The sequence below is a fragment of the Podarcis gaigeae genome (genome assembly GCF_964106915.1).
Source record: "Podarcis gaigeae genome assembly, chromosome: 3".
Lineage (NCBI taxonomy): Eukaryota > Metazoa > Chordata > Lepidosauria > Squamata > Lacertidae > Podarcis > Podarcis gaigeae.
The window spans coordinates 50,841,726-50,853,741 of record NC_139680.1 but is presented as its reverse complement, the minus strand read 5'-3'; the positions used below and the strand labels follow the sequence as shown (position 1 = coordinate 50,853,741).

The following is a 12,016-nucleotide window of genomic DNA, read 5'->3' as shown; positions in this document are numbered from 1 at the left end:
CAAATGTTGTTGTCATCACTGACCCCACCAGAAAACAATATATCCAGGTCTTGGTTAAGGCTATTAGAATAAATTTTAAAAAGAGAGGAGGGGGTCTGAAGGGAAGGGGGCGACCTTTCAAAACATGCGCCCTTGCAGCCCACCTTTGTCATAAGCACAGATAAAGAAACCAGGAGCATTGTGTCTCCACCAACTCTCAGTCTTATCACAATGCTGCTATGAAAAATGCTCTATGGACTCCTCTGCTATATATGTTACTTTCCATTTATGTCACAGGCCTTTGGGTTCTCTAACTATTTGATATACTCATTAAGTAGTATCCAACAGTCATACTCAGAGTAGGCCCAATGAAATCAATGGAATGAAGTAAATGGGTCCTGTTGGTTTTAAAGGATCTACCCTATTTCAGTCCAATGGGTTGTATCCAATGAAGTTGTCCCATTAGTACAAGGATTTCTTTCTTTCTCTCTTATCTTTCCATGCACCCCCAAATCTGATCAAGAGAGTTGGGGGGAAACCCTGGAAAAGATGGAAGGCTGGGTGAGCAGATCAAGAAGAGAAGAGGTAGTGGAAGTCCTTGCACTGACAGAACTCCACTGGATACAAACCACTAATTTGAAATTGATTGCTGTAAGTATTTAAATCAATGGACTTCAATGGATCTAACTCTGAGTAACACTAGATATTATCCACTGTTCTCAACTATAACCACAGTTTATTCTGTCCCCGAACGCTTGGGTCTTCCTGTCATTTTGACTAGGACACTGACTAAGCCATCTTAAACTAAGGTGCAAAAACATTAGAATATAAGCACCTAATTAAAACAGCTTTAATGTTCTCCCTAACGTTATTAGGGAGAACTCTGCAAGCAAACCCAGTACGAAGGCGGCTTTCAAAAAGCTTTGCTAGAAGCACTGTGTCACTTTTTAATACCTCTAGTCCAGTCATAGAAAACTATAAATTGCCAAATAGTGAAGTAGCTTAATGGCTCCAAACCAGGTTCAGAACATTTTGACATTTTGAGTTTTTGAAAATATGGATCAAAAGCAACAATTTGGAGTCTTTGAGCTATTTCAAGGAAAAGAATGTGATTGATCTATTATATTGTTCAGGTACAAATGTTCACTTTAGGATTCCCAGCACAGATAGCCTTATTGATCTCTTGCATACATTTAAGTAATTTCTTTCTTAGAAATATAAAGCTTTTGTGTTCTGAGCAAATGGATTTTTACAGCCTGATGAGAAGAATGAAGAAATAAAAATCTACACTCAATGCTCTTTTTTTTTAAAAAAAGACCAAAGACCTCAGTATCCAGTCAGAAGAACAAGTTGTCCTATAGGTTGAAGCATGCAAATAGTCAGATACAAAGGAAAATTATTTCATAAATTAATACAAGTGCAAAGATGTCTCAGCACAGCATTCAAATCTATGACTTGAACTGCACTGGTAACACGAAACTTCAAATACACTACTGCTATAACTGCTTTTCTTGCAGAAATAGACCACACTGGCAGCTTCTGCTTCTTTATCTGTGGAAAACAGCTGTGGCATATGAAGATGTCCTCCTAGCTATGTCAGGGCTGCTGCTCATTGAGACTAAGAGAGGGCAGGGTGGCAGTGAGAGTGGGGGAAGCACCAAGTTGGAGGTGGCATTGGACGCAGGTGGATATGCCTCTGTGTCCACTGATGCCAGCCTAGTTCTCTCTTGTTCTCACCCAGCCCCAGCTTGATCCTAGCCCTGACGAGTGGCACTGCCACTGTGGCCAGCAAGGCAGGGCTGTAGCGATGTCTTACTGGTGGAAATTGACATTTAGGTCCATCGGCTGGGTGAGGACTGCAGGGCCTGCTCCCTTCCAGGGCCTTTTCCAACTGGCCCAGGGGGCGTGGCCCAAGCCCTCTCTCCCAGCTATAAAGGGACTCCTGCTGCTGGGAAGCCTCGGACCATCGGCTGGGTGAGGACTGCAGGGCCTGCTCCCTTCCAGGGCTTTTTCCAACTGGCCCAGGGGGCGTGGCCAAGGCCCTTATTTGGAACAAACTTTTGGGGAAACTGGGAAGTGTTCTGCAATTGCTTCCCTGTTCCAAGTGGTTAATGTGTTTTAAAATGTCCTCAAGCAGTCGGTGGCAATTTAAATTTGTATTTCTCTTGGATATTTGGTTGGGGATTAATTTTAGTATAATTGTTCTGTTTTTGTTTTCTGTTGTTTTATTGGTTCTGTATAGTTTGTATTTTGTTTTTAAGGGGCGGGATCAGGGCTGCCTGGGAGTGGGGCCCCAGCCAACACGATGGCTGGGACAAGTTCCACAGGGGCGGAAGCACTGGGACATCCGATCTCGGTGATCATGGGCAGGAGGCGGAGTTACGCTAAGACCAGACCGTGTCATTACTGAGGAGGCAGGTTTAGTCGTTGTTTGAAGACTATCCCTGCCTCCGGGTCTGGCCTTGACCGGATGGATACTGGAATCAACAGGGGAAACCCACATGACCTGAAGGTGTTGCTGTGTAATGCCAGGCCAATGATGAATAAAACCACTGCCATCCACGACCTGATTGTGGATGGAGGATTTGACCTGGCATGTGTGACAGAGACCTGGTTGAAGGAAGCAGATGGGCCTGTCCTTGCTGCCGTTTGCCCACCGGGTTTCTCTTACGCACAGCAACCCAGGTCATGTGGGCGGGGAGGGGGGGTTGCAGTGATTTTTAGGAAGTCATTAGTTTGCATCAGGCGTCCTACTGGGAAGACCCAGTTTTCTGAGTGCATGTTCTGGAAGTTGGGCAATAGGGGCAGTACAGGATTCCTTTTGGTGTACCGACCTCCCCGCTGCACCAAGGATTCCCTGTCCGAGCTGCTTCAGGTCGTGGCGGATGTTCTCCTGGAGACACCTAGCTTGGTTGTCCTAGGGGATTTTAACATCCATGCCGACACGACCTTACAAGGGGCCGCTCGGGACTTCATGGAAAGCATGGCCTCCATGGGGCTGTCCCTGAATAAGTTGGGCCCAACTCATAGTCATGGACATGCCTTAGACCTGGTATTCACCTCTAGTGACGTGGGTGATCTGACACTAAGTAAAAGTGAAACCAAAGAAGTGCCATGGTCAGATCACTTTCTGGTGCAACTGGACTTCTCCGTGACCCTTCCCCTCTGCAGGGAGGTGGGACCAATTCGGATGGTCCGCCCCCGCCACTTAATGGATCCAAATGGTTTCCAGAGAGTGGTAGGGGATGCTTTATCCCATGTTGATGGCCTTTCAGCTGATTCCCTGGTGGCCCGCTGGAATGCGGAGTTAACCAGGGCTATTGACTGTCTGGCTCCGAAGCGCCCTCTCCGATTGCATGGAGCCCGGACAGCCCCGTGGTTTTCTTCGGAGCTGTGGGCGATGAAACAATCGCTGAGACGGCTAGAGCGTCAGTGGCAGAAAACTCACTCGGAATCTGACCGGACACAGGTTAGAGCTCAACGTCGAGCCTACCAAGTGGCGATAGCGACGGCGAAGAAGACTTTCTTCACCGCCTCTATTGCATCTGCAGAAAATAGTAGCAGGAGACTCTTTCAGGTGGTCCGCAATTTAACGGAACCACCTTTACCACCGGGGCCTTGTAAAGACCCCAAGATCTCCTGCAACGATTTTGCAAAGTTTTTTGCAGATAAAATCACTCATATTCGGAAGGAGCTAGACACCACCGTGGGAGCAGGGCTGGGGCGGGAGAGTGCTAGAGCCCTGTCTGGTCAAGTTGCATGGAATCAGTTTCAATCCGTTACCCCCGAGGATGTGGACAGGCTGCTTGGACGCGTGAAACCAACCACCTGTCTCCTTGATCCTTGCCCATCCTGGCTAATAAAAGCAAGCCGGGAAGGGCTGGGCGATGGGCTCTGCGGGGTGGTGAATGCTTCCCTCTGTGAGGGAACATTCCCAGATCCGCTGAAAGAGGCGGTCGTTAAGCCGCTTCTTAAAAAAACATCTTTAGACCCAGCCAGTATGGCCAACTATCGCCCAGTCTCAAATCTTCCATTCTTGGGCAAGGTGATTGAGCGTGTGGTTGCTGAACAACTCCAGGCACGCCTGGAGGATGCGGACCATTTGGATCCCTTCCAATCGGGGTTCAGGCCTCATCATGGGACTGAAACTGCCTTGGTCGCACTGGTTGATGATCTCCAGCGAGCTAGGGACAAAGGTTGTTTCCTGGTTCTGCTGGATCTCTCAGCGGCCTTTGATACAATCGACCATAACATCCTTCTGGACCGTCTAGAGGGGTTGGGAGCTGGGGGCACTGTTATACAGTGGTTTCGCTCCTTTCTCCTGGGCCGTGTTCAGAAAGTGGTGTGGGGGATGAGTGTTCAGACCCTTGGGCCCTCACTTGTGGGGTACCTCAGGGTTCCGTCCTCTCCCCCATGCTTTTTAACATCTATATGAAGCCGCTGGGAGAGATCATCAGGGGGTTTGGACTGGGTGTCCATCAATATGCAGATGATACCCAGCTCTACCTCTCTTTCAAATCAGAACCAGTGAAGGCGGTGAAGGTCCTGTGTGAGTGCCTGGAGGCGGTTGGAGGATGGATGGCGGCTAATGGATTGAAGCTGAATCCTGACAAGACAGAAGTACTGTTTTTGGGGGACAGGGGGCGGGCTGGTGTGGAGGACTTCCTGGTCCTGAATAGGGTAACTGTGCCCCTGAAGGACCAGGTGCGTAGCCTGGGAGTCATTTTGGACTCACAGCTGTCCATGGAGGCGCAGGTCAATTCTGTATCCAGGGCAGCTGTCTACCAACTCCACCTGGTACGCAGGCTGAGACCCTACCTGCCCGCGGACTGTCTCGCCAGAGTGGTGCAGGCTCTAGTTATCTCCCGCTTGGACTACTGCAATGCGCTCTACGTGGGGCTACCTTTGAAGGTGACTCGGAAACTACAGCTAATCCAGAATGCGGCAGCTAGACTGGTGACTGGGGGCGGCCGCCGAGACCACATAACACCGGTCTTGAAAGACCTACATTGGCTCCCAGTACGTTTCCGAGCACAATTCAAAGTGTTGATGTTGACCTTTAAAGCCCTAAACGGCCTCGGCCCAGTATACCTGAAGGAGCGTCTCCACCCCCATCGTTCTGCCCGGACGCTGAGGTCCAGTGCCGAGGGCCTTCTGGCGGTTCCCTCATTGCGAGAAGCAAAGCTACAGGGAACCAGGCAGAGGGCCTTTTCGGTAGTGGCGCCCGCCCTGTGGAACGCCCTCCAATCAGATGTCAAAACGATAAACAACTACTTGACATTCAGAAGACATCTTAAGGCAGCCCTGTTCAGGGAAGTTTTTAATGTATGATATTTTAGTGTTTTCTGGTTTCTATGGAAGCCGCCCAGAGTGGCTGGGGAAACCCAGCCAGATGGGCGGGGTACAAATGATAAATTCTTCTTCTTCTTCTTCTTCTTCTTCTTATTATTATTATTATTATTATTTGTATGCAATAAACCACTCCCTAGAATCTAACTAAAATTACATCAAAACATTAATTAAAATTAAGAGCAATTAAAATTACTAAGGAAACAAGAAGGGTATCGGAACTGGCTTTTCTTTGCATTCAGAGAAAGGGAGGAGGGGTGGAGAGCAGCAACTCATTGCAATTTACCTTTTGTACAGGGAATCTCAGCTGTTTGTAGATAGATGACCAACTATATGTAAATAAGGCAAACAAGATTTTTTTTGGGGGGGGTCCTTCCTCCCTCACTCCAAACCATCCTTTGTAAAACTAATATAGTGTCTATAAATTATACACACGCAAAAAACATTTACTGGTTTGACTCAAGAAGGTTAAACTATGGATATCATTGAATTAAGTCCCATATTAGTTAATATTAGGTACTAAATGAGTAAATAAAAAAACATTTCTGCATTCAATTCTTGATTTTCTTCTTACCCCAAAACGGATTTTCCAGTTTCATCAGGTTTACGTACAGTAAATGGGCTGGGATCAATGCCAACATTCTTGGGCATAAAATCTCTGAAGGGTATAAAGAATAAAGAATCAAATATAACAAGTTAACAGAGCAATCCAAACCTTAGATAGGCGGGGAGGGGGGTGACAGAAAGGTCTGTTTCTGCAGCCCTGTTGCTAATACTGGTCAGAGCATAAAATGGGGGCGGGGGGCAAAAACTTGCTTCATGCTTTACCAGCCAGGATAGTGATTAGGCCTGAAGCCATAAATTGATAGCTGTGGGATTGCTCAGCCCCTTCTCTGGAAAACCTCATTTCAGGGAAGTCTGCCAGTAGTACTTCTGCCTGCCCACACTTTTGGCAGACAGAACTAGGTCGACACCAGCAGTGACACTAGTAATTTTATACATTTTAAAACTGGTGCTCCTCTATCTAAGCAGATACACATGTCAAAAGCTTCAGAATCACATCTTTATTGCAGATTCGTCCATCATATGAAAGATACGAGTTCTTCTGTATTGAATGCCATTTTAAGGCTATGTAAGGAAAGTTTTTCTAAAAGAATTCAATTCAGTTTCATTTGTAAAATGGAAAGGCTGAATCAAAATTCTATTATCTTGAAAAATAAAACATACATACCGGATTGAATTTGTCATTGCCAAGCAAAAGGTGTCATCAAAACTGCTGAGTTCATAGGGTCGAAAAAATTCATTATGAATGTCAATCTCTTCATCATGGTTATGAAATTTCTTCACTATTAGCTTCCTTCTGTTTTCAGCAACAGACATTGCTAAAAAAGAAATGCAGGTAAAGTGAATCTCTTAAATACAGTATCATCTATTGCTAAGGGGACTCTTTCCCCCTGGAGCCCTCAGAACATCCTCCCTGAGCCTCTGGAGCAGCGTTTTCAAGATGAGTGGGGGACAGCAAGAGGTGTCAGGGGAAATCATCTTCGCTCCCATTCCTCTAGTGGAGTGTGGGCAGAATGCCATCCATGTATAGTTTGAATACAACCCAGTGCATTAAAAACTACTAATTTTCTATAGAAGAATGGCCATGTGTAGTACAGTAAATACCTTCATGTGTGTTTTCAGCAGATCTCTTGGTCCTTAAGTTAACAGGTACATTATTTCACTTTTCTATTTTTATTCTAGTAATTGTGTCCAATTAATGTTACTATTATGTAAGCAAATTGTGTTCATATTTAAAAATAAAGGAAAAACACGCTTTCTTGTATGTATAACTGACCTTCATCATAAGGCATTGGCAAGCATTCCAGGACACCTGGAGTCCACCAGAAAGTGTAGCTTTAAGTATGGAACAAAAACAATAGTTTTAAAAATCCAGTGAGTTATATCCAAAAGTTCTCCCATTCCATCAAATGCTCCAACCCTTTCTCCCTTATACAAGGAACAACCTCTTATAACACCTGAATCATGCCTCTTCTTCCTTCCTACAAATCCCTTCTCAAAGCGCATTTGCCCATGCAGTATTTAGGAAACCCTCTAGTTCCTGTGCCTTGCTGTACGTAAGCCTGAGCATGTCCAACAGAAAGAAGCATGCTCTTTTCCTGATTACACCTCTGCTTCCCCTTGCTGTTTCCCTTTGTTAAATTTTAGACTATCAACCCTCCATAAGATGGTGTAAGCTAGAATACACATTGACAGAGCAAAAGAAACAACAGGCGCATCCGTACTAGATCAAACCAACAGTCTATCTAGTTCCGAATCCTGCTTCCCACAGAGGCCAACCAAACGTCTGTGGGAAGTCCACAGAAGGACATGAGGGCAATAGCTGTGGCCCCATAAGCAACTGGTATTCACATGCATGTGCCTCTACTACCCAAGAAAATACATAGCCAGCAGCCATTAATTGGCTTATCCTCCATTAATGTGTCTAATCCAGCTGTCAAAGTCAGTGGCCATCATTGTATCTTGGAGTAGACAGTTACACAGCTTTAACTACATGCTATAAGATGTATTTCCTTTTGCTAGTTTTATGATACCCTTTTGGAGTTGGGGCAACCAGAATTGTGCACAGTACTCCTAGTGCAGTTGCAAATACCAGCAGTTTTGATCCCTTTCCTAATGATTCACCAAGACTGAATTCTCCTTTTTCACAGCTGTCAACATATACTAGGGAGCATTTTAATCAAGCTCTTCACTCTGACGCCAATATCTTGTTCCTAGTTAGGTAACATTAACTCAGATCCCTATCTGCATATCTTTAAGAGGTAGGTTTTTTTGCCCCAATATGCATCATATTTTTACTACCCTGAATTATTAGTGCTATCACCAAACTTGATTACTTTGCTACTGACCATTAACTCCAAATAATTTATGAATATTGGGGGAATCCACTTTTTACATCCCTAAACTATGAGAATTGTCTGGTTATAATTACATTTTAATTATAATTAACTATATCGTAAAATCAAACTTATAATATGTTATGTTAGAAATTATTATAGTTGCCCAATTTAAACATTTCCAACCATAATATCTTCTTAAGACATAGAACACAGAATTAGAGTTTATTGATAGCCATGTTTGCTTTTGCTTTGCTCTTTCTGCTATAACCAGCAATGGAAATGCTAGTCACACACAAGGGAATATGGATTGTGGTCCATGTGTCTATTGCTCTACACATAACGAAATTGACTTCAACATCCTGCTGTTTGTTTGACTGAGGAATAATTTGATCTGGCAACCTAAGTGTGAAAAGATAAAAAACCCTTCTTGGCTAGAAGAGTTTATAGTCTCAGCCGTGTAACTGCACTTTTATGAATAATTTTCTGGAGTCTGCAAGGGCAGCATGGCTATATTGATCTGCACAATCAATATATATTGGTCTCAAAAGCCCAAACACAGTTGGAGCTAAAAAGTCAAGACCTACAAATTTAATAGCAGTTTAAAAAGATGAAGAATCAAAGATAATAGCCAGAAACTTTGCAATGTCATACAGTGCTTTAAACCCTTGTAGACTCAGTATGACTAAGGTTTTAGCAAATGGAGGTTACGCCTTATGTTTAAATTTGTTTTTTTATTATTAAGAATTACATGACAAACATAGTGGCAATATTTTAATTTTTTTAATGTAGAAAACACAACTGAAGATGGGCCAGTAGCCTGTAACTGAGATCATTTTGTTACAAGATGTAATAGTAACTTATAGTTACTATTGTTTGTTACAAGATGTAATAGTAACATAAATGTTGAGGATAAAGGGAACACATGTTATCAAATGAGACTACAAATCTAACTTAGAACTTAACCTTTGGGGTCATGTGGAACAAGATTTAACTGCTTATTGAAAGCAGGGAACAACACTAAAGACAGCAAATCCTTCCAGAACACAAATTGGCACAATGATTCATCTTACTATGAAATATGGGGTTAAGTTGATTCAGCAACCTGCTAACCGTATCCTATATAGATGTGGAGATGGTGAACAGAAGAACACTACTCATTCATTTTTATTTACATTGTCAACTTTACAAATCTGACAACCTAAAGTGGGGCACAACAGATTGTCTCCTATACTACCCTTCCATGACTGGAAAGAGCCCTTCAATTGAAAAGGAGTATTTGATCTAGCAGGAGCCTCTGCTAACGGAAGAGGAGGGTGAAGGTGATTTTCACCAGTTCTTCTCTCTTCTTTTGTACTATGGGAGAGGGTAGAGGTGTACAGGTGGTTTGGTATATGGTCACACTTCTCCTGAAAGACCAAGTCATGGACTCTGTGCAGTCTATGAAAGCACAGATGGTGGTGATGACTAAAAGCATCTTTTATCAGCTTACGCTGATACTCTATCTAGAAGCAGTGGACCCTGCCTCAGTTATTCATGCTCTTGTCACATCCATACAAGACTACTAATGTGCTTTACATAAGACTTTGAAGACACTTTGGAAGCTTCAGCTGGTACAGAATGCAGCCATCCAGATGCTTGTGGGAACTAAGCATTCAGATAATGCTATAAAAATTCTGTATCAGCTCCATTGGTAAGCCACTCACATTTGGATGCAAGTGAAATTGCTGGTATTGTTCTTTAAAGTCTAAACAGTTCACTTTACTTGAAGAACTACCTGAACCAGTATGAATGGGTCTGGGCCTTGAGATGGGCCACAAAAACCCTTCTTGCACGTATACTATCAATGACTATTAGGTCATTGACAGTGATGGTCCCATATCTATGGAACACCAAAAGGAGATACAACTGACTTGTTCTCTGATTGTTTTAGATTATGCTTTGAAGACCTTTTAATTTCAATCTGCTTTTGGTTAAAACAACAGGCCCAATATTTTTTTTAAACTATTACTGTTCTTGTAACATATTTTTTATTGGTCTGGATTAGAAACTGTTGTATGTTGCTGTTTTAGCTTAAAATATTGCACTACTTGGTTTTAGAATTATTTTATGGTACTGATTATATCGCCCTAATTTTGGGGGGAAGCTAACAAGAAGAGTGCCATGAAATACCTTCTCCTTGCCTGGATAAGAGTCATTGTGTCTTTCTGGTGCAAGTAAAAATCAGTAGGGAGATCACAGAGGTGAGGCTTCCCTTCTTCTGGTTGAAATACTCCCAGAAACAAGTTAATTGAATCTTGCCTGTCAGCATCTGGAAGAAATGAGTAACAATTGAGAGCCATACACATATTTATGTGTGATACATGGTTAATCCAGGGGTGGGCTGAAAGGAACAACACCAAGAACACCAATTTGTCACCCTACTGCCACATGGCAAACTGGGGGTGACCATTTCAGGAGTCACAGTTTGACCCTCTCAAAATGTCTTTTTGGAGAAGGGAGCTTTGCCTTTGTAAGCAGTGGTTGGTACGGCTACTGGCATTGAAAAGTATTAATATATTCAAAAGGAAGAAGAAAAAATGTAAATGGTAAGACCCCAACATGTACTGCAATTGCAAATCTCCATCCCCTTCCCCTCTCTGATCATTTCACTCCACTCCTTTTTGCTTTGGGAACTTGCCTTGAAATGTTCCTCCATGTTTGGGCAAACTTCCAAAACATTATCCATAAAATTAACAGAGAGCATATGATATACAAGGATAACTTGCAGGTTTATCAAAATAAACACAGCTTTAGAATGCAACTGAAAAAACCTGAATACAAGCAAAGCAACAGGGAAGGTACATTCTACCTTAAGAATCAACGTTGTCTGTTAAATGTGAAAATAACTGAAGTAACTTTTATGAACAAACTAATACAACAAAGCTGGGCCTTGAAAAATAGTAGTTTGTAGTTTTATTAAAAGATGAAGCACTGATGGAAACATTAACTGTTTTCCCTTTAGCCATGCTGAAAGTGTGCACTGCAATTAAGAAAATCCTGTACAGATTCTTTTCTAAATTATTTTTGTACCTACGTGTGCTCTAGCACATTTTTTGTATGCCGTCTGTGGAAAGACATATAACCAGGAGCTAATGAGCCAAAGTAATTGAGTTAGCTTAAACACTTCATTGCCCTCACTCGGCAAAAAATCTAAAGGGCCAGAATTAGTACGACTAGGACTGTAGGGCACCATGATTAACTGGATAGAGTAATCAGATTACTTTCCTATATATCAATTAAAGGGAAGTTGACTGTCCAGTCCTGTTTCTGGATAAATAGCCTGTTTTAGATTCCAGAAACAAGAAATGTGGCAACATTAATGCTGAAGTCTGTAGTGGGTCATTACCCTTCCTAGACAGATCAGATATACTGCTTTACAATGGTTCTTCCAATAATCTTGACTACATAACGTGGAAAGAAATCAGTGGCTTATAATGCCTGACAAACTACAGTTTGTCCCCTGTTGCCTGTTTGAAAAGGGATTAGAAGGACACACTTTTATACCTATACCTATAATAGAAATAACAGTATGTCTGGTTCTAAACGTTTTAACCGCAGCACTCAAGATTAGATTGAGTGTTGCTTGGCAATTCCAATTCAGTCAAGCAGTGAAGAAAGTTACCTGCCTATGTGACCTTATTTCGCTTATATTTATGTTATTTTTGTCTGCTTCTCTACAGAAAAATAAGTTTATTTAAGAAGGATTCTGTCTAAACACTTACCATTCTTGCACTCAAATTTCTCAG

General features: G+C 42.7%; 1 protein-coding gene across 1 annotated transcript in view; it reads right to left on the bottom strand.

The window, feature by feature from the left end:
- Window positions 1-12,016, bottom strand: part of FIG4 (FIG4 phosphoinositide 5-phosphatase) — a 62,200-nt gene that overhangs the window by 14,293 nt on the left and 35,891 nt on the right. The window contains exons 16-19 of the mRNA XM_083731119.1: window positions 10,401-10,539; window positions 7,169-7,227; window positions 6,560-6,710; window positions 5,903-5,986 (exon numbers count right to left, since the gene is read on the bottom strand). Of these exons, the coding sequence (XP_083587245.1) occupies window positions 5,903-5,986; window positions 6,560-6,710; window positions 7,169-7,227; window positions 10,401-10,539 (433 nt within the window). The remainder of the gene's footprint in view (window positions 1-5,902; window positions 5,987-6,559; window positions 6,711-7,168; window positions 7,228-10,400; window positions 10,540-12,016) is intronic.